The 26754-nt window shown below is 44.0% G+C and overlaps 1 protein-coding gene across 4 annotated transcripts in view; it reads right to left on the bottom strand.

Annotated features, from left to right (window-relative positions):
* The window catches only part of LOC147886165 (P-loop containing nucleoside triphosphate hydrolases superfamily protein), a 132774-nt gene that overhangs the window by 13452 nt on the left and 92568 nt on the right, over window positions 1–26754 (bottom strand). For all 4 annotated transcript variants that reach the window (XR_015543304.1, XM_087395448.1, XM_087395449.1 and 1 more), the window contains exons 17-21: window positions 18185–18253; window positions 17824–17967; window positions 17623–17697; window positions 8393–8569; window positions 8164–8249 (exon numbers count right to left, since the gene is read on the bottom strand). Coding sequence is in view for 3 of the 4 variants with exons in the window: in XM_087395448.1 (XP_087251574.1) it covers window positions 8164–8249; window positions 8393–8569; window positions 17623–17697; window positions 17824–17967; window positions 18185–18253 (551 nt within the window). In the remaining variant the exon portion in view is untranslated. The remainder of the gene's footprint in view (window positions 1–8163; window positions 8250–8392; window positions 8570–17622; window positions 17698–17823; window positions 17968–18184; window positions 18254–26754) is intronic.

Below are 26754 nucleotides of genomic sequence, written 5' to 3'. Positions count from 1 at the left end.
CCCCAAGAATGCACTGAGAAGTAGAGCCAGAATAAAGCCAGTAAACTGCATTTGCTATCTTGGGACCAAAGCCCAACTTTGTCATGATTTGAGAGATAAAATCCCATTGAGCAGTGTCAAATGCCTTAGCAATATCCACCTGCAATATAAGCACATCTTGATGCGAATACTTAGCATATTCAATTGCAGTCAAGGCATTGCATATATTGTCATGGATTTGTCTTCGCGGCACAAACCCATACTGATGAGGATGAAGTCCCGCATCCAGTATCCTGTGAAGCCTATGCACAATCATTTTGGCAATGAGTTTGTAAACTACAGGCATCAAAGTAATAGGCCTCCAATCTGACATATGGTCACACAGATGTTTTTTGGGCACAAGTTTGACTATGCCATGCTTCCAAGAGTGTGGCAACTGATTTTCTTGCCAGGCAACATTGATCATTTGCAAGAGAACTTCTTTCAAATCATCCCAAAAAGAAATATAAAATTCCACCGTAAGGCCATCCCAGCCAGGGGACTTGTATTTGCTGAGGTGGAACAATGCATTATCAAGTTCTGTGTCAGTAAAAGGTCTCTCCAAGGTAAGAGCATCATCCATTTCCACTATTCTAGAAACATATTGGAGAAATTCAGTCCTAGCATCAGTCATTTGATTTGATGGGGAACCAAGAGCGGAGAACAATTTCTGGAATTAATTTTGGCATTCATCTTGGAGATCAGAGAAAGAGTGCGTCCAAGAGCCATCTACCTTCCTTACCCTTAGACATGAGTTTTTCTTTCAAGTAGCATGCAAGCCCTGGAAAAAGGCTTTTGATGAGCAGCCCTGATCCATGAGGGGCTTCATTCTTGCCCTAATCTGCCATTTGTGCAATTTCCTCTAATCATTAACAGTCAATTTAATCTGAGCATGTGAAAGGGAATCGTTTTCTAAATCAGAGAGAGGCCTTAACGGAGAAAATTCAGTCAATTGTTGTGCTGTCCTTTTTGCCCATTTAACCTCATTCCTCCATTCAGTCATATGCGAGTTGCCATACTCCCTAATGACATTCTACATACGAGAGACAAAACTGTCCCAAGCATAATTCATGTCCTCCTGGGCATGCAAAGGCAAGGGATGAATTGCAAGTCTGATCATTTGCTGGAAATAGTAATGTCGGAAATAAGCCTGATTAACATGCAATAATCTACTGGAAAGGGGTGGCAAATCATCCAGAGGCATGCCCAGCTGCAAATTCATCCACAATGGGGCATGATCTGACAAGCCCAATGAGAAATCTATAAGGAGATGAGGGCTAAAATCTGCAAATTGTTGTGGGTAAAACAAATACCATCTGTCAAGCCTTGGCCAGTATGTAGTAAGTGCATTATGATGAAAAGTATATCAAGGCACTGACCCTTGGAGAAGCAGCCATAAATCTTCAGGCTGCACAGAAAGAAGCATGCTATCCCATTTCTGCCTTTCCAATGATAGCATATGAGATCTTGAAGTGGTGTTATCTCTTGGCAGAGGGGAATTATTAAAATCTCCACAGATGAATGCATTGGATCTCCATGGATATCTGCATAAAGAATCCCATAATGAAGCCCTCATGGCAGAGGTCTGGGAAGCATAGACTGATGCAAACTCAAGAATATCACCATTGACATTACATTGTATGACCATCCATCTGCCACTGCTGTCATTGAAGGCTAACTGAGGCTCCAGCTCATGTCTAACCAGTATGCATACACCTGAGTAGGTAGTGGTACCAGCATAATATATATATCATAACCGCCAAAATAACCATGATGACCAGCCATGGAGTGTTGATTATGCTCTTGCAAACAAACAATATATGGCTCCATTTTATGTACATAATTCCATAAAAGCCTCCACTTTGAGACATTGCAGAGGCTCTGTACATTGTATGTAAAGCACTTAAGTGTTTGAGGCATGAAAGAGGTATATACAGCAAAGTATCAGAATAAAACAAGACATCAGAGAGGCAAAGCCTCTGCCTGCATGGGTTGCATTCCTTCATGATCCATGAAAGACATAGCATTCTCCCCTTCTTCTGAATCACATATGGGGATGCCCTTCTTCAATACCCCCACCCAATTTTGAAGGACAGGAGCTGAAGTAGAAGCATGTCCTGGTGAGGGAGAAGAAGCATCCCATTGACGAGATTGAAGGGGGCGTTGCTTCAATACAACCACCTTCTTAGGTTGTTGAAAACCATCTTGATCAATCCCCGCAGATTCCTTCATCTTCTCTTTTCCTTTTCCAGCAAGTGACCGCACCTGATTGATTGGTTTGGCTTTCTTTGCTCCATTTCTATTTGCTGTCTTAGCTTGCAAATTCTCATTCTTTTCCCGTGTCTGGGGCGGCAAGGCATTGGGAGGGGGCTGATGCAGAACCATTGGGCATTCAGAGGCTAGATGCCCAAACTTGTGGCAGGCAAAACAAGCTCCTGCAAACACGTCCCACTTCAATTCAAAGTACTTTTTTCCCAATTGCACTCCCTCAACTTCCACTGCAATAGAAGGAGGGGTAGGTGTATCAGTGTCCCAGAGAATGCAGAACCTGTTACGGTTTCCCATGGGGCATGGAGGACAAATGACCTGTCCCAAAGAAGCAACCAGGCCAGGCAACTCTTCACGCATATAGTCCGGGAAGTTAACAACCTCAACCCATACAGGACAATGATGTCGTATAAGACTTTGATAATCCTTGTTTGGGGACCAGGGCATAGCATGTACCATCTGCTTCCCGTAAAACAGGGGAGAGAACTCAAGAAGCCTCTGCTTGCACGAAGCATCTGATAAATGCACCTCATAAAAGCCTCTGGAAGCAAAATACACTCCCTCTACAAAGCATCCTCCAAGGATGGACTTATCCACTAAATAATTTTTTTAATGCTTTATATTGTAGAGTAACTATCCCAAAATGGGATGTGCCAAAATACATCAAGAGAAGATCTCTCTCTCTCTCTCTCTCTCTCTCTCTCTCTCACACACACACACACACACGCGCGCGCGCGCATCTTTTTTGGTGAAAGTTGTCCCAACTTTCTAAATAAACACTGATAAAGAAATTTTAAACATTCTTCTAATTTTCTCTTTTAGGTACTTGGGCTGTTAAGTTGATGTGGGCATCTCTTTGTGACAATTTGCTCAAGTGATGGAGAGCATAAGGAGGAAACTTCTCTTCTAGAGTTTGGCTAGACTTGACTTGCATCTAGAGTGGCAGTAGTCAACCAGGTGTTGCTAGCCATAGCTTGGTTTGTTTGCTCATGTTAATGTCATTCTAGGGATTGCATTACTAAGCTAAAAAGGCCAATCAAGAATTTTTAATGGAGCACAATTGAGGGTCGAATAGATACTAAAGCTAGGGTGTCTCGAGAGACCTTGATTCTTCCATTGCATAAGGGAGCCTCAATATCATTGATCCAGATCTACACTGCAGGGCTTTTCCTTTGAAAGTTAGGACTTAACGCTAGGACTTGCGCTAGGAGTCTCAGAAGGATTTTTATTCGATGAATTGGATACTGTAATCCTTCCTCATGTAGTCATTGGATGGACAGCAACAAGTGATTATCACTTCAGCGCACCTCAAGATGTCTTCTTCGGGTAGCTTCAAAAACTCTCTTCGGAGGATCACTCCCTCCTTGCAGGAAGAGACTGATAAACAACCTATCATGTGGAATGACTCAATCTTTGGTGACCTTAGCATGCCCCTAGACTTTTGTAGTTATATGAAGTGGTCCAAGTGGGAGACAAGGCCTAGTTCCTCTATGAGCTCATGAAAGGCTTTCAAAAACCTTCCATGGGAACATAGATTTCCATTGGTTAGTCACGTCAAAGGACGTAGGAGGCTTGAGCAGATTGATGCAGCCTTACCCTTTGATTGAGTCCTTGCAAAAGATAGACAACACATTATTATCAACGGGATTGGGGCTTTTTCAAGGACAAGAATCCCAATATAGGTCGTAGGCCTCCGGCAAGGTACAAACTGGGATGGTTTAGTCTTTGATGCGCACTCTGAGCACGAATGAGGGTACCTAGTGAATGCACGCTTTGAGCATGTCAGGACTGTAGGTCACATGGAGCATGTTTTATGGCTTCTCGCTGGTATCAATGTTACTACAAACTTTTCATGAAACACATTTCACAAGTTTTGTTTAGAAACAATTTTGAGATTTTGATTGAAGTTTCGCCTAGAAACACGCTCTAGGTATACATTAAAAGTACATAATATATATAAAACATTGTATACATAATTATTAATATACAAAGCCTATCATATATGGACCCCCTCCCCTCTCTCTCTCTCTCTCTCTCTCTCGTGCGCGCACGACGCATGTGGATACGAGTTCAATCACTTGATGCACGATCGATTTTCATTGTTATGTGCTCCTTTCCCCTGGATACATCATCCTGCGTGCATGAGGTCACCAAGGTCACAGCCCATATAAGAAGATATATGATGATATCACGGAGTTCCCTAGGTAGGGAGAGATCCTCCTTCTAGGTGACTTAGATACGCACACGAGGGAGAGGTAGGTGGGTCTACTGGATTTTGGATCGGATCCCTCAGAGTACCAAAGATGGACCCAATAGAGTTGGGGATAGTGAGACACTCAAAGGATGCACTGCATGTGATGAGGTATGGACGACACTTGCACAGACTATAGTGCACAATGCACACACATACAAATGATTAAAAGCCCACACACACACAAAAATTAGTACATGCAGATACACACACACATACATAAACCCCCCCCCCCCCACCCCCAAATAAAAAAATGAATATTTAAAAAAAAAAAAACAAAATAGTTTTTATGAAAGTTTCATCTAGAAGTACCACATTTCGCCCATTTCACAGAAATGTTTTGTCGTGTTTTGACATGATGAACCGTCTCTTTTTTTTTTTGGTCACTATAGCTAGTATTTTAGACCCACGTCTAGAGAGCATCCCTCTTGGCTCTTGGAGGGTTTGGCTTTACGGGGGTGCAGGGATCTTCCACGGCTGCTACCGTTAGGAGGACTATTTTCCTCAAGGAATGGAGAGGCTGTCCTTTCTTCTCTGAGATCCTATAGGTTTGAGGTGGCACATCAATCCTGTTATAGTGTAGATGCAAGTTATCTTTTGAATAAACACCTTTCCTCTTTAACACATTGGGGTAATTAAATCTAAAGACGTAAACATGTGGAGAAATCTATCAAGTTGCAGATGCTATCAGAAAATCTAGATTAGAAAGAACTTTAGAGAGGCCCTGGCCATCATCATTGGGACCACTCCAGAGGTCATCCTTTCCATATGAAATGATTGGAATAAACTAAAAGTGCCAAGATTTGTAGTATTTGCGTGAAATAGTATGATGACTCTCTACTGGAGCTCAGCCAAACTCTCCCTAGCGAGGCCGTGCCTTAGTGGCAAACCAGGTCCTTCTTGCCACGGCTTGGTATATTGCCAGCTGCTGGTGTCTTCACAGAGGGTGCATTGGGCAGCTCCGACAGTTGGTTCGGAACTTCCTTTGGGCAGGATCGGACGGCACCAGAAACACTAAAGCCCAGGTCGCTTGGCAAACGGTAATCATGCCGCAGGCATTGGGAGGCTTGGGTATCATTGATCCAGAGATGCAGAGCAGAGCCCTCTTGGGCAAGTTGGTTGTTCGTGGCCTCACCCCAGGTGTAGAGCCTTGGAAGCTCCTCTTACAGCGAGGGCTTCTCAGGAACACCCCACGCACTGGGGGCAGTGGCAGCATTCACACATATGGATTTCTCAGAGGCCCCCCTTGATGAGGAGCCTCCATAGGGTCTAGCAGAGATTAGCAGGGGACCTCATTCGTGCTCAACCCAGATGCAGAGAGGAGTTCGAGCGTCAGCCCCTTATTTGGCACACAGAGATCAGAGATCAGGAGGGGCATATGCTCGGGCAGTGGACTGACATTGGTTGAGCACTATGGGACAATGGACCGGCCGGCTCCTTTGGTAGATGGAGCAGATTACCCACGGAGGCAGAGGCAAGGCTTGGCGCCTTAGCGCATTTGCGAGGAGCAGGGCAACGGATGAGAGAGATTGACCTAGCCATCCTTGACTCCTAATGGGAGGGACTTCGCGTGTGGATGGACAGCAGATGGTTGGGCCAGTTTTCTCGGACTGGTGTCCCCTTGAGGATGATGATGTAGCGAGGCAGCACGCAGCCCGATTTTTTCATGTAGGACCTAGAGGCCTAGTCTAGGCACTCACTGAGAGAGACCCAGAGATGGATGGGATTCATTGGCAGATGATCAGAGTGGTGGGACGTTTGGGAAAGGAGTGGCATATTGATCCTCCCAGTATCTCAAAGCAGGATGCCCCCAAATGGTGCCTCTAGCTTTGGGAGGGTAGGCCCTTGAGGGAGGTCCAGTGGGATCCGGGAGAGCGGTTCTGGCCCTCCAAGGGTGGCCTTGCTGAGCAGGTGGACGAGGTGCCTACAGCACACAGATTGGCAGGAGGCTTTAGATGAACTCTTCGATGTGGACCCCTTCGAGGGAAAGGCATTGAGTGACCCAGAGAGTGCCCCGGGAGGTTCGTTCCAGGTTTTGGACGTGGTTATGGTTTAGTTTGCGGCCGAGGAAGATCTCCTACTTCTTTTGGCTGGCCGCCCATAGAGGCTTGCCCATCGGCCCATGGTTGAAGCAGATGCGGGTCGAGGGGCAATGTCATTGCTGCTCTGCTGGTTTTTTGGAGACGATCCCCCACTGCCTTTGGAGCTGTCGTAGCGCAGCGAGGATTTGGATGGGAACCCTCAAGATTATGATCCGTATGCACAGCCTTTAGAGGGACTACACATAGGGGATGGTGGCTTGGTTGACTAAGGGAGGACACGCGTTCCAGATTGATGAGATCTCCCCGGCTTACCGGATACAGGGTCAGAGCATTCAGAGGATAGAGCTCCATGAGGTGGTCCCTCCTGATAGCCTTGTTCCTCCTCCCCCCGAGGACAGCATATGGGAGGTAGTAGCCAGTATTACTACGTGGAACATTTGGGTTGCTCGCTGCAGTTTGGTGATGGGTGAGCCTCCGGTTCCACCCTCGGCTACCTTGGTCGCCATTTGGCAGGATATCATCTACACCCTCCGTTCCACCTGGGAGTGTGGGACCCCAAGCTGTAGGGCGACTATCGCAAGGCGCGCTCGATTCTGCAAGGCTTGGCCTGCAGGAATTTTTTACATATTCACTCCGCGAGGGATTCACTGGTTGTATAGCCCCCCCACCTGGCTGTTAGCCCTAGTACCAGAGATCCAGTAGGCAGTGAGCTGGGTTTCTTTGGAACAGCTGGTTTTTCTTTCAACCTTTTCCGGTTTTTTTCCCACTCAGCACCTTCCGGGCTGCTGTTTTGTATGAAGTTTTCCAAGCATTAATAGAAGGTTCTTTTCTTTGCAAAAAAAAAAAACTATGATGACCCTTTTGTTGAAAAAGCAAGTGATGCTGAAAATAAGTATTGGTAGTGTTTGGGACACACAGAGCACACAGTAATGTCAGTAGAAGCGCTCACTTGGATCTTTGATATAATCCCTTGAAATCTTGCAAAACCGGTAGAGATCTCTGGAGGAATCAAAAGATTTAGTAAAGTTGTAACTCGCTTCATGTCATTTCACATGGAATACACAGAAAATTTTGGAGTTTGAGGTCCTTTATCTTGCAAGGAATTTCAAATATAAGATAAGGAAGACATAGCTTCCTCAGTTCGAAACTAGGGAAATGAATTTCCTTGAGTTTGAATTCCTTGCCTCAAGAGTTCAGGATATGTATTTCCTAAGTTCCAGATTTTATGAAAGGATAAGTTGAAGGGATGATGGTATGTGGAAAAGTATTATGACCTAGGCTTCAGTGCAAGCGTACATATAAAGCAATGCTGCCTTCAACCTTGAAAAGCACTTGAATCAGAAATCTAGTACTTTTTTTGTATGTCTCCCATGGCAGGAGTTGCTAAGAATATCCTTCATAATCCGTACGACAGACTTTGCCTAAACCCCATGGATCAATTACAAGCTCCTAAAGAGTTAAAGACAATCTCATGTCATCAAAACAGATTATACATCAGAAACTACAATTTTAAAACAGGCCACCCATTTAGGTATTAAACCCACAAAATCCACCAAGGTCGTACTATAATAAAGAAATGTATACCCAAGATTTAGAAGACCGGCCACTGTCCGGACACTGATATCAAAGTCCACCTTGGGCTGTACAATGAAATTCCCCTCCCTGATTGGCTACATCAGATGCACACAAGGCTGTCATTATCTCATCTATTTGTACCTGAAATCCTTAACTAAATTCTGAGCATAAATTTTATCAGGACACCTGAGACATTTTACGTAAGTAAAAGCCTGGGGGATTTTTTCATCCTACATACCTCGCGTATCAGAAGGGCAAAGCGTCCCTCGCAGTGCCTCACACGTATACAGTTACTTTCTGTGAATAAACCGTTTGATGGTACACCCGGCAAATGCAGATAAATGTCAACAAAATGTTGGACTGTGGTGGTTATCCTTCCCGAGTCAAGAACTTTTGCAATATCCTGGAAAGGGATCTGCTCAAAGAAAATTTGTATACATCATTTACAGCAATAGTTACACATAGATTCAATAGAATTTATTGAAAAAACCACACAGGAAAACATAAGATTCTGTGTTTACACATAAACAAACAGGACTATAGACACCTGCCAAGGTCACACATGATGGAAGAGTGAGTATAAGTGCATTTCTGGAGGCAAAGTCTAAGAATGCATCATCCCATTACTGCCTAAGCTGTTCATTGTGGCTTCTTTGTGGCTTGGACCCCTTCTCCAATAAATTTTAGAGTCAAAGGGATGTCCAAATTAATCCTTGCAAGTTCAAGCAAGTTGTCTGCCCATCTTCTGCTTTCCTGCCAAGTTTGTGGGCAGGCCTTACCTGCTGGCCTGTGTGTGGTTTTGTATAATTGCCAAAGCGGGTGCACACACACACACACACACACACACATTACCTGCTGGCCTGTGTGTGGTTTTGCATGATTGCCAAAGGGGGTGTGTATGTGTGTGTGTGCACTACCGCTTCGGCAACAGGTTTTCTTTTGGCGAGTTATTTTGGGAGTGTTTCCATCTGGACAGCTATTAGCTCATCGACACATTACTCCTGCACTTTGCCACAGATGTTCTGCTTCTTCAAAGACTGTGCCTCACTTGTTTTGGCATTGTCCGTGCTCTCGTGAGTTTTTTGATCTGCTTCGACAGCGCCTGCGAGCGAGATTCCCATCTGTTCCATTTGGGAAGTTCTTCTAGCTATTTGGGTTTCATCCATCTAGACCGGAGTTTCATCTTTTCTTCGTTTGGGTTCGCTACTGGGCACTATGGACTTTATGGACATATAGGAATTGTAAAGTCTTTGGTGATCCTACTTTCTCTCTGTTTGGCTTTTTGAGGCATTCTCTGCAGCAATCTTTCTTTGATTGCTTGCAGACTTGTTGCATAGATCATGAGGTCTTTTTGGCATATACTGAAATATTCAGTTGATGTAATTGTAGCACCTTATTTTGAGGTTGCTACTCATATAATATAATCAATCAAAGATTTCACCCAAAAAAAAAGTGTGTGTGAACAGGCGTGTTTGCATCCTCGACCTGTTTGTTCCCTCGTCCTGCTCCTTGGGCCTTCCCGGACGTCGACTTTGGACTGCATGCTGCTCGCGTGAAGCCCCAGAACTTCTATCTGCTCACAACCTCAGCGGGTGTTGCTGACACTGCATTTTTGCAGTATAGGGCTTCTTGCAGCCCTCTCAACCTCTGTGCAGCCTTACAGTAGCTCTTCCTGCAGTCGTAAATCTCAACACAGCCCGCTCATCAGTTCCACACTGTTTTCTCTCCAGTTTTGCTGCCTTTTTCCCTCTTCTCACTGCGTGTATATGTGAGTGCTGCTGCGTGGGAGTTCAGTGAGCTGTCTTTTGCTGCCATTCCTCTTGAAGAGCATCTCTCTTTCCCCCTTTTTCCTTCCTACAAATACATTCTCTCAAGGCATCTTTTCCTCTGCTGTGTAAAAGATATCCCCCTTTTGCTTTGCAACCTTGTCAACCTCTTCCTTTTAGGGCTTTTTGTCATGTGCATGGACCGTATCTGACATGTGCTTTAGGCACATAGGACTAGCTTAGGTAGCCTGGGGAGGCTAGGGGCTAGGCAAGCGATTCTCGGGTTGAGTTGCAAGGGGACAGATGAGTTAGGGTTTTTTCTATTTTTGGCAGCACTGAGCTCGAGCCTATATAAGGAGCCCAGGGGTTTAATTTTCAGTCATGCAAGTGAGAGAGCACGCTTAGATCTTCCTTGCTGGTTTGGATCCTGGATCGTGTTGCAGACGTACACCTACTTACTAGAGCAGCCTAAGGCCCTGCAGTAGATCAAGGGCCTTTGAGGGTGCCACCTGGTGGTATGGAACACCACACTGGTCGGAATCTAGTTGGGTGATGTGCTAGAGTGCCAGTTGCTCAGCCTGTGGCTCGAAGGGGACATCCTAGTCGTGGATGTCATGGTTCGGTGGTGAGCATTCCTGCGTCTATCATTGTTGTTCTATAATTTCTTTGTGCTTGTTTGCAAATCCAGACTCAAGAGCATTGGGATCGTGTCAATTGGTATCAGAGCCAACTCTTGAGGTACGAACCTCTATAGAGAAAATGTGTGGACAAATTTTCCTCCAAGTATGACTCAAATTCGAAATTTGTTGTGGTAAATCTGCAACAAGATCTTGTGAATTCGTCAATTAGGGCTTGAATTCATCGGGAATGGGATGGAGAAAAGTCATGAAGATGGTGCATGTATAAATCGCTGAAGGAGGAGGGAGAGATAGTCTGGCAGTTATTAGGGTTTCTGATTTGAGTAGGTGGAGAGTTAAGTCTGCAGAGGATTGTGCACATGATTAGGGTAGGTGGCTGTTGCGAAACCCTAGGATAGACAAGGTGTGGCAGCGAAACGGTTGACTGATGAATTTAGGGGAGATGCCACAAGGAAACGGAAGGAGGAGATGTGCGCTGGAAGCTGTCCAGGCCCAAGATTTGGCTGGACAAGATTTGGCGTGCGTTGCAACCCTAAAAGCAAAAGCACTCCGAAATTGAATGGGTGGCTAAATTCTAGAAAGCCCCGCTTTCCAAAAGCAAGGATTTACCACAGCCCAACCTACTCCAATCTCATAATTTCACCCAATATTGGCGTAGCATGGTCTTGTGATCAGCCTCTCCTTCATCGATTTCCATTAGTCAGGCCGACTCCCTGCCAGCTCCATAGCCGAATCAATTCGCCCCCATCTTCTTTATCAGCCATGCTGATTCGCCACTTTCTTCTTCTCTCTGGCAACTCCTAGTTCTCGCCACTTGGTTACCAACTCAATTACCCTGCTGTCTTCTCTTCCCTAGGCTGATCTTTCATTTCGAATTCAGCCTCAGCACCTTCTTTTCTTTGCCATGACTCTCTCATGGCTGATGCGACTGATCCTAAAGTTTCCGAGGGGAGCATGTCATTGATTTTTAAGTTGGGGATGACCAAGGCCTCTATGATGATATGGTTACCAAGGATGCTTTCAGTGATTTCATGACCACTCTTAATGCGAGGTTCGATCTGGTTACTTCGTATCATTCAGAGTTGGCATAGCAACTACAAGCAATTCACACTTCTATTACTCTTTTGACCAGCACCGTTCAAGCACTCACTCAAGTGGATGCTTTAGCTTTAGTGTTGGGTCCCAATATTACACATGATCCCTATCCTAGAGATCAGAAAACTAGGACGAAGGAAGTCGTAGACACTTGGTTGCACAAGTGGTAAGCGCACTTACAATTTCACCCTTATTCTAATGATAAGAAAATACAACTTGTAGCAGGGTATTTATTTGAAAAAGAATTACTTTGGTGGAAGGAGTTGTGGCCGAAACCCCCCACTTGGACTGAATTTGAAGAAGTCTTCAGGAAAGAATTCCTGAACAAAGAGGAGAATTACGATATTATAGGGAAATTCAAAGCCCTAGATATGTCCAAACAGAATCTCACCTTTGAAGTCTATCTCCAGAAATTCAAGGATTTGCAAACTAGAGCTACAAAGATGGATCCTCTTATATTATTGGGATTCTTTGTGGACGGGTTAATTGATTCTTATAAATTGCAGGTCAAGAACAACAAGTGCACTTATTTGCAAGAGGCCATCAATTACGCTTGTATCTATGATGACACCATGGCCACCTGCATCCACCTCAGTGGGAAGAACAAGCGGAAGTTCTTTCAACCTTCTATAGGCTCTGGGGAGGGGAAGTCTTCGGACAACACCTCCAAGAAGAAACCAAATTTGACTCAAACTGGCAAAGCATGAGCTGAAAAAGGAAGGTCGTCGTTTCATTTGTGAGGCGCATGGCCACACGAAGGCATATTGTCCGAAGCAAAAGAATCCTACATCTACTCCAGGACCAAAGCTGCCTTCGGGACAAGGAACTAAAGCTAAAGGGACTACCCAAGTGATGATGACAGGTATTTCTGTGAATGTTATTGGTAGCCCGCTTTCTTGTAATTGCACTTTTAATAACTCATTGTTTGGAACCCATGACCTTTTCCGGGCTTACGAAAAGGTTAGGGACACCTAGATTCACATTCTCTTTGACCCAGGAAATTCTCACAACTTTATTAACTATTAACTTGTGCAGAAGCTGGACCTACCTAAGACACGTAGTGATCACATATAGGTCTGGATTCTTAGGAGCGCTAGAATCGTGTCACTTTTCCCTACAGTGTGTTGTGCACTCTTCCTTCAGTTCCTCTAAGTTACTGTTCATACTTCCTTTTCTCCGTTTTCCAGGGACACTCTTGCTGCTAACTCCTTGCGTGCTGAGAGTCTTCATTGGTTGAAGGCATTCATGCCTCCTTTGGCCTTACAGGAACCTTGCCGCTCTTATTTTCTTTGGTTCAAAGGAATCTACCATATGGAAGATGTGCTTGATGCAGCTGGTATGGTTTGGGACAGCATCACAAGACATTATGATATTTATTGTCATGGATCTCCATGATTTTCAGCCTGTACCTTAGCTTGAGAATCTTGAATGTCTCAAAGATTGGGTACTTCAATCAGATGATCATGCTTGCCATGCCCTACCATTAGCTGATATCATGGTTGCATCTTTGTATAGGGTTTTGTTGTCTCCCCCTTGGATTTCCCTTTATACCAATTGCATCTGGTCTATGGCACAGCCTCTTAGTGGTGGCGGAAAAGATTGCAACACACTTGGGCTTCAAAACTCCCTCTTCGTAAAAGTTATTCTTATGTCGGGTTTTGCTTGGGGTTCTTCCTTTCAAGCTCGCCATTGTATTGGTGTTTGGAAGATAGAAAGTTCAAAGGGGATAAGGAGTGGTATATAAGTACCCTCCCCTCATTGCAATGTACTTTTTGATGTGAAATCTAATCGGTCTACTCTCCCTCCTCCTTCCTCCACTTGCATCTCTCTCTCTCTCTCTCTCTCTCCCCCACCTCTTTCTCTCTTTCCAACCCCTTCTCCTTCCTTCTCTCCGTTCCTCTCTCTCCCTTCTCCTCCTTAATCCCCTCTTTCTCCAATCTGTCCCCTACCCCCTTTCCCTACATTGGTATCAGATCTCTGACTCTGGCACCATTGCTTCCCCTCTTCTCACCTTCATATTGACCTTTCCACAACGCAAGGCAACATGATTCGTGAGAGGAAAGCTTTGAGTGTTGGGTTTCAACATTGTTGGCTACAAATCCATTATTCTGACAAACCAACTGCCTAATGACCAGATGAAATAGCTGCGTGACGAATAACGACAATTTGCAATAAGGACTCCCAAATTTGCAACACACGTAAGCTGCGTTAACGCACATCGTCTTGTGTCGGCCAAACGAACCAGCCCTTCCACTAGATGAGCCCAAATGAGAAGAACTAGCTCTCAAGCTGCCCATCAATTTCAGGCACTGGGTGTATCTGTATCTGTCCACCCATTCGAATCAGAGCCCCCCGTCCGAATCAGCCCCACCCGTAGGATGGCGCGCCAGCCTACTACCTATACAGATCGTGTCACACCACCACTCTAAGGTTTACACCATAGGCACCTCTGTGATGCCTCTATCACAACACCTCTATGACTGCCGCCCTTCACGGTGGCACAGCTATTTGCACCAAAACTCCCGCCGCCCAGCTTCTACACGCCAACGGCTACAAGCCTATCAATGAGAGAAGGCAATTGGGGTGAGGGACTCCCGCATGACAAAATACCAACAGAAGACAATCACCATCAACCACCAGTATGCCGCGCCACATGCCCAATTCAACCACCTCATCGCTCGAATCGTTGCAGAGCACCTACAAACTTTAGAGAAGGTTACTCTAGTTGTAGGTTAGATGGGTGAGTTAGATTGAGTTAGTCTAATTGGTTAGGTTAATAGTTGGAGTTAAAGTTAGTTTTTCTCAACTCGGGTTAGTTACAGGCTTGTTTGGTTAGCATAGGTAGGGTTAGGTTTAGTTAGTGTGGGATTGGGTTAGGTCAAATTAGTCTCAGTCATGGTTAGGTTAGGTTAGACAACTGCATCTCCTAACTGTCCTAGAGGTCTTAGGTTAGGGCTGTCCTAACTCTCCTAGGTGACTTGGGAATCCGCCCCACCTTTCCAAAAAAAGAAAGGGAAGAAAAGAGGGAAAGAGGGCACCTTTTTCCAGTCTCTTTTCAAGGCATTCCACAGCCCTGTTTGGGCTCATTCTAGCTCCATTTCGAAGCTTCTTCCGAGCCTCTCCATGACATTTCCAGCTGTGAGATAGGCAGAAATTGATAGCATTCCAGCACGTGTGCATGCATTGGCAGAGTGGGACAGCAATGAAGCTTCACCATGGGCAAGTCGAATGCCTTTGGAGGAAGTATGGGGCAACATGCCTCTAGTTTGGGCAGCTTATACAGGGATTTGAGCAGCATGCAAAAAGCTTCAGGCAGCTTCAATGTGAGGAAGATTCACAACCCAATGGAATGCTTGTGATTACTATCAGCAATATGTTGTATCGCATTACATTGGGTGTGTTGCATCAGATATTTTCTCCTTTTGGGCTTATTGAGAGGATTGTTATGCATCAGAATTCAGGAGGTCTCCAAGCTGAAACGCACTTTACCTCACGGGCTATTTGTGAGCACGAAACGTGTTGCATGGTTGGGATACATGTGATGGCTGTTGTACCTTACACATCCAGCTATTCAATTTGACAAACATGTCCGTCTATGCTAAATGTGGCAATTCAAATGCCATAGATCAGCCACTAGTTGGAGCTATGATGCCAAGGGGAGTTATGCCAAAGGCTATGTAAGCCTATTAAAGTGGACAGCAAACGCCCGAGGAGAATGCAGTCATGCCAATGCTGGTAATGCAGCCAGCGCAGCCCAGCCATGCTATGCCTCTCTCTAGTATGCAGCAAAATCATACTTCAAAGACATGAAAGATGCCTCAATATGCAGGACAAAAATCTGGTTGTTTCCAGGCAATGACAGCTGCAAATACAAAAGGGTTTTGTGGGGATAGCTGCCAAATAAAAACGGCAGCCCCCATGATGAAAACAAATATGGACAGCGAGAGAGAGAGAGGGGGCTGTCATATCAGTTTGCAGGACCCATACATCGCTCCAAACGATGCCCTGGCAGTTCATCATACTCATGGAAGAAATACCTATATGCAGGGTGATGGAACAAGCCTGCATAACAGTGACAATGAAGCAGGCTTGATGGGTGAAAAGATAGATGATGACCCAAGCAATGATGAGCAAATCTGTGATAAAAATCAAGCTGCAGATGTTGAACAACAAGGCAAGGATGTGGATGCACTTACACTTGATACTTTTATGCATGCAAAACTTTGAGGACAAAGTTTTTGAGGAGGTCAGTATCAAGCATGATATGGTCTCCATAAAGGAGGAAAATATAGAAGACCACACAGATGCTAGCAAGGATGATGCTCTAATGTTGACCAGCCACCAAGCCCCCTTTGTGTTGGCAACTCCTATAGAAGGCCAACTCCATTTACCTATACCAATGGAAAAGACAGCCTATCCCTTGGTTGTGGGTAATTCCCATGGACAACATGAAATTTTGGCCACTAACACAGAACACAAGCTTGTCACCATTGACATGAAAAAGCACGATGCATTGACCAAACTTGTTAGGTTTGGGTAGCATGCCTATTCAAAGAATCCACCCAAGGAGTCTCCTAGACTCCCACAAGGTTGTCAAAGACAAGCCTATATCAAAGGGCAACCAAAGTTTGAGCTGCTCAGCTTACATGCCATGCGCATGAAGCACACAACGGAGATGCATTCATCTAGGACTGAACTTAATGGTGGGGATGAAACCAGGCCAAACAAGCAGATTTCAGGGATAATACCAGATGGCAGAGCCCTACAACTAATGCTTATATGTTCATGACCAATACCAATGACAAATGCTGCAAGTACATGGTACAATCTGGAAATGACGGCCAAAACTACAAAGACAATGGACAGAATAAGAAAGATGGCTGTTATGACACTTCAGAAAATGGGCATAGTGGAGTGTGTTTGGCTCCGGAAGTTACTCGCAGATCTTCATGCATGTCAGACTGCTCCTACCGTCATCTTCACCGATAGTCAGAGTGCTTTGGCTGTTGCACGGAATCCAGTTTTCCATGCCCTCACAAAGCATATTGAGGTTCACTATCACTATGTTAGAGAGAGATTATCAGCAGCTGATATTCAGTTATCTTATGTTCCCACTGAAGACAACTTGGTAGATCTTTTTACGAAGGCTCTTCCTCGACCTAAGTTTGAAGCTTTCCGGCAAGCTTTAAACTTAGTACCTTTTGTGACTTGATCTATTATGCTATGATCATGTTGCTTATCCTACAGGATGAACATGTGCAAACATGACACTAGTTATTCAAGTATTCTGAGACGTGTCCAAGATACTTCAGCCCATACCACGGAGGGGGGTTCGTAGGCCATTCTATGGGCTATCCATAGGTGCCACTCATTCCTTGGTATGTGCCTTGTAGGCCTAGTTATAGGTAGTTAGGTCAGTTGTTACAATACTAGTTAGGACACTTAGTCCAGTTATGGCACCTTGCCCTAGGGTTTTGTTATATTGGGTCTCTCTTGTACTTCCACTTAGTTTTGCAGCAATTCATTACAGCAGCTTGTTTTTGCCTCCATTCCTTGCATTCTTGAGCTTTCTTCACTTGCCCTAGCCTACAAATACAGATAAAGTCTTAATACAAAAACTTCTAAGGTCCCATCTTTAGAATTTATACACCATAGTTCTCACCCTTATAAACATGGTCCTTGGTATGTAAACCCCACCCCAATAGTAATAAATCTGACAATGATTATTTGTGATATGTTCATCTCTTGTTGGATTCGCTATGTCACATCCACCAAATCATATCACTTGTATAAAGGATGCACATGTTCCAATTTCCTAGACTATGTATCCATGTGTGAGACAAACGTTTATCGTTGAATCTACAAAAGGTATGTCGGAATGAAAACCTACATACTTGCAAAGGAAAATACTGAATAGATCTTTTAATTTTCATACTTTCAGTTAAAGACCTTTAAGAACAGTTTTTTACCTCTTTACTGCTTTTCAAAACAAACATGGAGTTATCGGGCGAATGCACCGGATCAAAATCATTTCGTATTTTTAGCTGCATTCGTGATAGAAGATCATGAGACCAAACATATTGTATGGTAACTTCCGATTCAAGACCTCAAAGTTTGCAACATCCACTTGCAAATTAAGCATGGAACAAAAAGAGTAGAGGATAATGTACATGTGCATGAACTAAGTGTGGCTCAATATACTGTTGGAACATTGGAAAAACTGTTGTCATGACTTCCTGTGGTGATACAGGCCGCCCACTTCTCTCTAAATCCCGTTGGACTCTAGCAATGAGGTGAGAATGCACACCCCCAATCTGTCAATTTGTCAAAGAAAGAAGTCAGTTAGAAGCATACACGTACTCACCATGTAAAACCCCCCCAAAAAAAACTGTTTTGTATTTATTATAAGAACAAATCAAAACTACCGTTTCAACCAGAGTGATAGTCACACAAAGGGTTACAACCTCGACGTTGTGTACTCTCAAAGAAACTTCAAACAGCTTAAATTGAGAAAAAAGACACAAAGCTTACAACAGCAATCCAGATATCAAGAGAATTGCATATATCTGGATGTAGGGCATAAACTCCTTCTATTATTACCTGAAATATCAATTAAATTCCACAAACTCAGTCCCTTGTTTTCCAGGATCTCAAAGAAACATATAAATCTCAAATTTCCACAAAAAATCATTAAACAGATCGCCACATTCCTTTTGAGTATCATCAAGCAATCTAAATGCGTAACGACATAATATTCTTCTAAAGTCAATCAGCCAAGTCTCACAAGTATAGAGTAATTAACATAATAATATGTGATTATCGAGCCATTTCATTTCATGCTGTGTGAAGCTTTCCAAGATCCAATCCTAGAATTACTTTTCTTTTAAATCGGAAGAAGTATAAAACCTAAAAGCTTTCAACCTCTTCAGTTTCACAGAATATATCACATAAATCCTTTTGACATCATCCAAGAAAGAGAAAATTAAGGCCCATGTCCTATAGGAGCTCTGAATTTCTGGAAACATTGGAAACCAGTAACTTCATGTACTTAATATGAAGAAGCACGTGAGACAAGGTACCATATTGAATTTATCATCCTTAGAAACCTGCTTTTTTTACACAACAATGGATTTGTAAATTGATGCCATAAAGAACAAAAACCGCATTAGGAAGAGGGGGACAACACGAGATGAGCATTAAATTTGTCGACATGAAAGGCATAAAATATTCTGTATCACAAACTCTACCATCTAATGTAGCACAATATGCATTAAAGCAAATAAAAATGCTAAAAATATTAAGAATATGAATGAATATGCCTTCATAAGACTAGAATATATCCAATTGAAGTTGGCTCATAATGTGTCATTGAGAGGGGATGTTTGAGACAGTTCATGCCCATTAGTGAGCCCCCATTTGAAGAGAGCATCACAGCTAGACACCTTGCATAGACATGCATGACACATGTAAGGCTATGAGGGCTGCACTTGGGCAGTATCAATCAAGCTGCCAAGTGGGCAGAAATGGCATAAGATTTGGCTGTCAGATTGGAACGAGCACCCAAGGCGAGGAGTCGCTAAGTGAAGACTAGGTGTAATAAAGATCCTACGAAGTAGCCATAACCTACAAAACCACCAAGCATTAGTAAGACTTATTTGGGGCCCGGGGGACATGGCAAGCTCACCTCCAGCCGTAACTCCATTACAAAGGATCATCCTCCGAGCTTGGCGTTAGCCAAACACCACACTGCGTCCCATGCAAACAACCCCGTGACCCATACCATGATGGGATTTCACCACTCCAAGTGTTAGGACAGACTTGGCATCCCAACGAGCCCATCTTAAGGGATCCCTACAAATGAGCCCTCAGCTATGTAGACTCATCCAAGGTGTTCCAATCCTAAGGGCACTGGTACAGTCATAAAGTATAAACTAACTTTTCAAAAGGGTCCCCTGCTTGGACCTAGCCCATCGTAATGCTAGCTCAAGCTATGGCCTTGGCTTCATACAATTTCTCCCACCACAAAACAACCTAAACCATGAAGTTTTGAGCTAGGAAATCTAAAAATTGTTGCTGCATAGATGCGATGCTCTCCCAAGAGTTTTCATCACTTGATCTCTCCTTCCATTTAATAAGAAGTTCAAGGACACCGTATGTATGAGAGGTCTCTCCTTAAATTGAGAACTACTTCTCGTTCACAAGGGAGATATATGATCAGATCTTGTAATCGGACAAGCTCCTCAACTGAAACCAAGCTATCAACTACACCTAATTTCTCTTTTAGGCAACTTACATGAAAGACTAACTGTACCCTCACATCAAGAGATAACTCCAGCTCATAGCTATGTTATTACTTACATGGTAATCCCAAAGGGTCCGCAGTAACTAGCTAGCAGCTGATAAACTTCACTAGTTCGTAAAGCTCCAAAGTCTTTCGGGATTCTAAGATAGATAAACCAACTTTTTGCAAACATGAGGTAAGCGCTTCTGATTTGCATAAAACTAAGCTCTCTCTTGAGCTGTATAAATATTCTCCTTGCCAAACTGCAACAAATCCTGCTGCAATTGCAGAAAATCAGCAGCCGCTCGGACCTTTATGTTTTGCAAACCAATTGTCCACATAGCCTTAGGCTGAAATCCATACATGAAAATAGATGGACTCAGCTTTGTGGTTGTATGCTTTGCAATGTTATATACAAACGCAACTATAGGAGCATACTATTCCGAATGAGATTGCTTTTCGGAGACATATGCACAAAGCATACGATCCAAATTTTGTGGGTCTAGCTGTCCGAAAGCCCTCTACCATTCCGGTGCCCATTACTTTTCTACAAGATGGACCTATATGTCCTATATGGCAAGGTCATTTTGATACAGCAACTGAACTTTTTTCCCGATGAAACGACTTCTATTTCAGTATAAAAAACCCCAAGAGCAATGCTCATGGTAGAAATACAATCATGCAGAGCATGAGAAACAAAATACCCAAGTGGATTAACAGCCTGCTCATCAAGAAGCACTACTAAAGCACCAAGGTTGAGGCTAAAAGTGTGAGAGTTTGGGAAGAGAGAGAGAGAGCAAGAGAGAGTGAGCTTGAGAACTGAAAGCTTGATAGCTTGGTTGCAATAGAAGAGTGTAAAAGAGTACAACTGAAAGAGTTAGAGATAAGGTTTTGTCCTAGTGACAAAACCTTAGTAGTCACTAACCATAGTTAGTGAACTAACTGCGGTTAGGGGAAAAAACCTCTTAAAGAGGGAAAAGTGCCCCTAACTAGCTTATTAAATTACATTGGTCACTGCTGAATTATATCTATAATTCTAACACCCCCCTGCAGTGCCAATGTCATGTACAAGGCTGATCAATCACCAAACGGATATAAGTTCAGGGCACTGCGAAATGCCTCAAACTTTTCACGTGGTAGTGCTTTGGTGAAAATATCTGCAACGTTATCATGTATGGACACAAAGATCATACTGATCTCTCCTGCATGCAACTTCTCTCTGACGTAGTGATAGTGAACCTCAATGTGCTTCGTGCGAGCATGAAACACTGGATTCTTTGCCACTGCAATGGCACTCTGACTATCAGTGAGAATTGGAGAAGGACCCTCCAAAGACAAATGAAGATCAACAAATAGACGTCGCAGCCAGACACATTCAACTGTTGCTGTGAAAGCTGCCCTGTACTCAGCTTCACATGATGAGGTAGCCACTGTAGATTGTTTCTTGCTCAGCCAGGAAATGCAAGATTTACCCAAAAAGAAACAATTGCCACTAGTGGACTGCCTAGTGTCATAATCACCAGCCCAATCTGAATCACTGTAGGCATGCATCTGCAAGTCACCCCCCCTGGGAAATAACAAGCCAAAAGACTTCGTGCCTTGCAAATAACGGAAGATGCGCTTAACTGCCTGCCAATGCATAGTTTTTGGGCTGTGCATGTACCTGCTCACCTGAGATACTGCAAACTGAATATCAAGTCTAGTGTTGCAGAGATATATGAGGCATCCAACAGCCTGGCTGTAAGATGTGGCATCAACTGATTCTCCTGCATCATGCATTGTGAGTTTCAGCCCCGGCTCCATGGGAGTGGCTATGGGCTTACAATCATGCATGTTAAATCTGTCCAAGAGTTTCTGCACATACTTGGATTGAGACATAACAGTGCCACGTCTCTCTTGAGAGAACTGGATCCCCAAATAAAAGTGAAGCAGCCCCAAATCTGACATGGTGGTCTGCAAATTAGCTTTGAAATCTGCAATTTTATCTTCATTGGACCCTGTGAGCAGTAAGTCATCGACATCAAGAAGGATGACTAAAATTTCCCCCCCATCCATCTTGATGTAGAAGGTGCTCTCAGTAGGACTATTGTGCAGCCCCTTGCTGGTCAAAAAGGCATGCATCTTGGCATACCATGCACGAGGGGCCTGTTTCAGCCCATACAAAGCTTTGTTTAGCTTGCATACCTGAAGTGCATTTGCTGCAATCTCAAAGCCTGGAGGTTGTTTGACACACACCTCTTCCAGCAAGTCTCCATTTAAGAAGGCTGTTTTTATGTCCAACTGATGAACATTCCACTCAAAATGTGCAGCCATTGCAATAACAGATCGGATGGTGGTCATCCGGGATGTAGGAGCTAGCAACCAGCCTTGCCTTGTATCTGTCAATGGAGCCATCTGACTTCCGTTTCACCTTGAAAACCCATCGTGTGCATGGCATTCATCCAATGCACATTGTCCTTTGCTTCTTTGAATGTTGCAGGCTCCTCCTCATCAAGAAGAGTACCTGCATATGCTGATTCCACTGAATTAGCACCTTCCATGTGCCTTGCTGCACTGCGAGTCCTGCCAGGTAATGGAGCATCAATTTTACTCTCCCTGAGAGTCTGTAACAGCCAGTTTGGGACTGTTTTTGCTGCATGTATGTCTGCAATTTCTTGCTGCACCACCTGTTCCACTGCCTGTGGAGGTGGCAAGACATCCTGTGGCTGAACTGAAGCATCGGGAGGTGGCTGTAAATTCTGATTTGCATCAGAAATATCAGCAAGGGAACCCAAGGCAATGGGTAGCAACCCCTCAAAGACATCCTCTGAAGTAGAAGGCATATGAAATTCAGCCTAAGTGTGAGCTGAATTTTTTGCAAATATCACATCTCTACTGACAATGATCTTGCGTGTAGCAGGATTGTAGAGACGGTACCCCTTGCTTTCTGCACTGTACCCAACAAATATGCACTTAATTGCCTTATCTGACAACTTGTGCCTAAATTAAACTACATGAGCATATGCAAGGCATCCAAAGACTTGGAAATGATCCACTGAAGGCTTTCTCCCATTCCAGACCTCATAGGGAGTTTTTGTTTTCAGCCTTAGTGGGAGCCCGATTTAAAATGTAGTTGGCACACATCAGACCTTCAAGCCAGAATTTGTGAGGCATGTGTTTGCTTTTCAGCATACATCTGTCCATCTTCATAAGAGTTCTATTTTTCCTCTCAGCTTTGCCATTTTGCTGAGGGGTCAGCCTCACTGTGAGCTGATGCACAATACCCTTGCCTTTCAGAAAAGCATCAAAATCTGCAGACAAGTATTCCCCACCTCTATCTATGCGCAATGTCTGTATCTTGAGTCCGGTTTCATTTTCAACCATGGTTGAAAAGTGTTTAAATACCATGAACACTTTTGATTTGCGTTTCAGCCCAAAGACCCAAGTGAAATTGGAGTAATCATCAATAAAGGTAACAAAGTAGAGATGACCACCCAATGATGGAGTCCTCATGGGACCACAAACATCACTGTGTATAAGCTGTAATTTGCGGACAGCTTTAACTGAACCATCCTTTTTGAAGGGGAATCTATGCATCTTGCCTAAAATGCACCCTTCACAGGCATGTGGAGGAGGTATCTCAAGAGGTGGCAATGCATCAACCATAGAGTGCTTCTGAAGTGTCATCAAACTGTTGTAATGCATGTGGCCATATCGGGCATGCCATAATTATGCATTCTGCATGGCAGCAGTAGGGGTAGAAACTGCAAGAGCATGGGCTGCTCTTTTCTCAAAAAGATCAAGCTGAAAAAGCCCACGCAGCAGAGTACCAGATAATCTTAAGGCATAATCATTTTCCCTGTCTCGGACAGCACATTTGTCATCCAGCTCTGAGTGGACACTGAAAGAAGATTCTTGGTGATATCAGGCACATATAAGACATCTGAAAGTCTGAAAACTGAGCCATCAATGGCAGTAAGCTCAACTTCTCCTGTGCCACGTACTGAATATGACGAGTTGTTGGCACAAGTGACTTTCTTACCAACGGGAGGTGGATGCAAGGAAGTAAAAAGACACTTCCTAGAAGTGATATCCTTGGATGCACCGCTTTCAAAATACCAAGTGTTCAGTGTTTCATTGACACTGAAAGCAGATGCATCCGTGGAAGAGTCATAACTGCAAGTCAAAAATGCATATGTATCATCATTACAAGTGGCTGTACTATCCCGAGCATCTGGAGCAGCCAGCCTAGAATCTGAAATGCAAGATAAAAAGGCATAATCCTGTCCAACAAAGTTGGCTGCAGCATCCCCACTATTAGATGCATGAGAAGCTGAATCTGAAACAGCCATACCGGAGCTGTTTTATTCCTCTTTTGCAAGGCTTTTCCTGCATTCTGCAATGTGATGACTTGGCTTTTTGCAGTAATGACAAAAACCCTTCTTCTTGGGCTTACTTGCATCATTTTTAGCCTTTTGTGAAGGCTGTCCTGACCCACTAGAAGGCTGATTTACTGATGTCTTTGCATGTCCCTTTGTTTTTGACTTAAACTTTGAGAGCATAGCTTGTTCACCTGCACGTGAAGCCAAGTTTTTCCTAGTCTGCTCTTCCTGAAGCAGAAGTCCTATCAACTCATGAAAAGTGAGAGGATTTGCACCCCCCCTCAATGATAAGTTCAGCGAGGTATGAAAGCTGAGATAAGACTAAGGAAGAGAATTCAGAGTGGTAGTAATCATCTCTGAATCAGGAATAATCTCATCTATGTTTAATAATTGCTCTCTCTGAGATCCTGTAGCTTTGTGAGGTGGACTGACATGGAGTCACCCTCTTCCATATGTGTATTACTTAACTCTCTTTTCAAGAAAGATACCCTTGCATCATTCCGGGCTGCATACATGCTTTCTAAGATATCCCACGCTGCCTTCGAGATCTTACACGACCGGATATGCGGAATGATAAATCTTTTCACTGAAAGAGAGATGCATGACAAAGCTAAGGCATCCCGTGAATCCCATCTCTTCTGCTCTGGAGTAGTGGCTATAGCTGCACCACCAACTTGTTTTGCAGCTGCACCCTGTGCACGACCTCTTCCACCTCCTTGCTCAGGAGGGGTATTAGGTGCCATACCTACTGGTCAGATCTCACCCCCATTCACATAATCCCATAAATTGCGAGAAATCAGAATATTGCGTACCATAAAACTCCAGAGGGAGTAGTTGGTACCATCCAACTTGTCTTCCTGTGAAAGACCACCGAACTGGAAGTCATTCTGATTTTGCTCGGCCATATCTGAGAAAGAGATTTAAGCAGATACAAAACTGAATTCCCTTACTGGGAATGAAATGCACAACTTCCAAAAAACACAGCCAAGCACTAGTTGTAAATGCAACTCAGATTTCTGCACTTGCACTGTCAGAAATCTGTCCAAGCATCAAAAACTCTCCAAAATCTGCCAAAAGTGCTGCAAAACACTTCAAGAAAGGCAGTATGAACAGCCCCAAATGTTGCACAAATTGTTCTCTATCTGCAAAAGCCCCAAATTTCACTGCGAAATTGCAGTGTAATTGCAAAAGCCCCAAATGTTAAGGTGAAATTGAGTTGAAATTGGGGCAAATCCAAGAAAAGCCCCAAATTTTACAAAATGCCCAATTCAAATAATATGCTCAAATCTACCCAAAAAACTGCTCTGCCAAACAATGGCTTCCTGCAAAGAAATGTCTGCCAAACGACCAACTGCAAGAATGCCTGCAGGAATGAAACCTGCTCAGAAGGCCAAATGCAACTGTACGGACATGTACGGTGGGTACAACACCTGTACGGATGGGCTGCACGCAGAAAGTACGGAAGGTACTAATGTTGTACGAAATAGCACGGATGCCTGATGAACTGACGACGAAAACGACACAGGAGCAGTACGATCGACGCAGGTGTACGGCTGGCGACAACGAACCGTACGGAACTGTACGGCGAACCGTGCAGTCTGGCGACAGGCTGTACAGCTGAAGATCTGCTGTACGGAATATGACGCAGGAGTGCCGTACGAGGTGTACCAACGGCTGGTCGACTGTACGATCTACGGACACCCACCGTACGGGCAGGTAGCGAACAGGAGTCTAACGTGTAACAGACCTGTACGGACGCCTGCAACACAAGAGTTGTACGTAGCAACAGCTACCCAGCAAGCTTCGAGAAATGGGCGTACGGAAGTACAGACGAACTGCCAATGGAAGGTACAAACGAGAAGCGATGGTACGTGCAGGTACAGATTGGTACGTGTGAGGAGATGGTGAGTGAGAGAGAGCAAGAGAGAGTGAGAGCTGAAAGCTGAGTTGCAATCGAAGAGTGTGAGAGAGTACAACTCAATGAGAGAGAGATAAGGTTTTGTCCTAGTGACAAAACCTTAGTAGTCACTAACCATAGTTAGTGAACTAACTGCGGTTAGGGGGAAAAACCTCTTAAAGAGGAAAAAGTGCCCCTAACTAGCTTATTAATATTACATTGGTCACTGCTGAATTATATCTATAATTCTAACACCCCCCTGCAGTGCCAATGTCATGTACAAGGCTGATCAATCACCAAACGGATATAAGTTTAGGGCACTGCGAAATGCCTCAAACTTTTCACGTGGTAGTGCTTTGGTGAAAATATCTGCAACGTTGTCATGTGTGGACACAAAGATCATACTGATCTCTCCTGCATGCAACTTCTCTCTGACGTAGTGATAGTGAACCTCAATGTGCTTCGTGTGAGCATGAAACACTGGATTCTTTGCCACTGCAATGGCACTCTGACTATCAGTGAGAATTGGAGAAGGACCCTCCAAAGATAGATGAAGATCAGC

Source organism: Dipteris shenzhenensis, chromosome 24, assembly GCF_047967505.1.
Source record: "Dipteris shenzhenensis isolate YYH24624 ecotype China chromosome 24, Dip_SZ_1.0, whole genome shotgun sequence".
Taxonomy (NCBI): Eukaryota; Viridiplantae; Streptophyta; class Polypodiopsida; order Gleicheniales; family Dipteridaceae; genus Dipteris; species Dipteris shenzhenensis.
The sequence above is the reverse complement of the archived record's forward strand: the minus strand, read 5'-3'. Positions and strand labels throughout refer to the sequence as shown.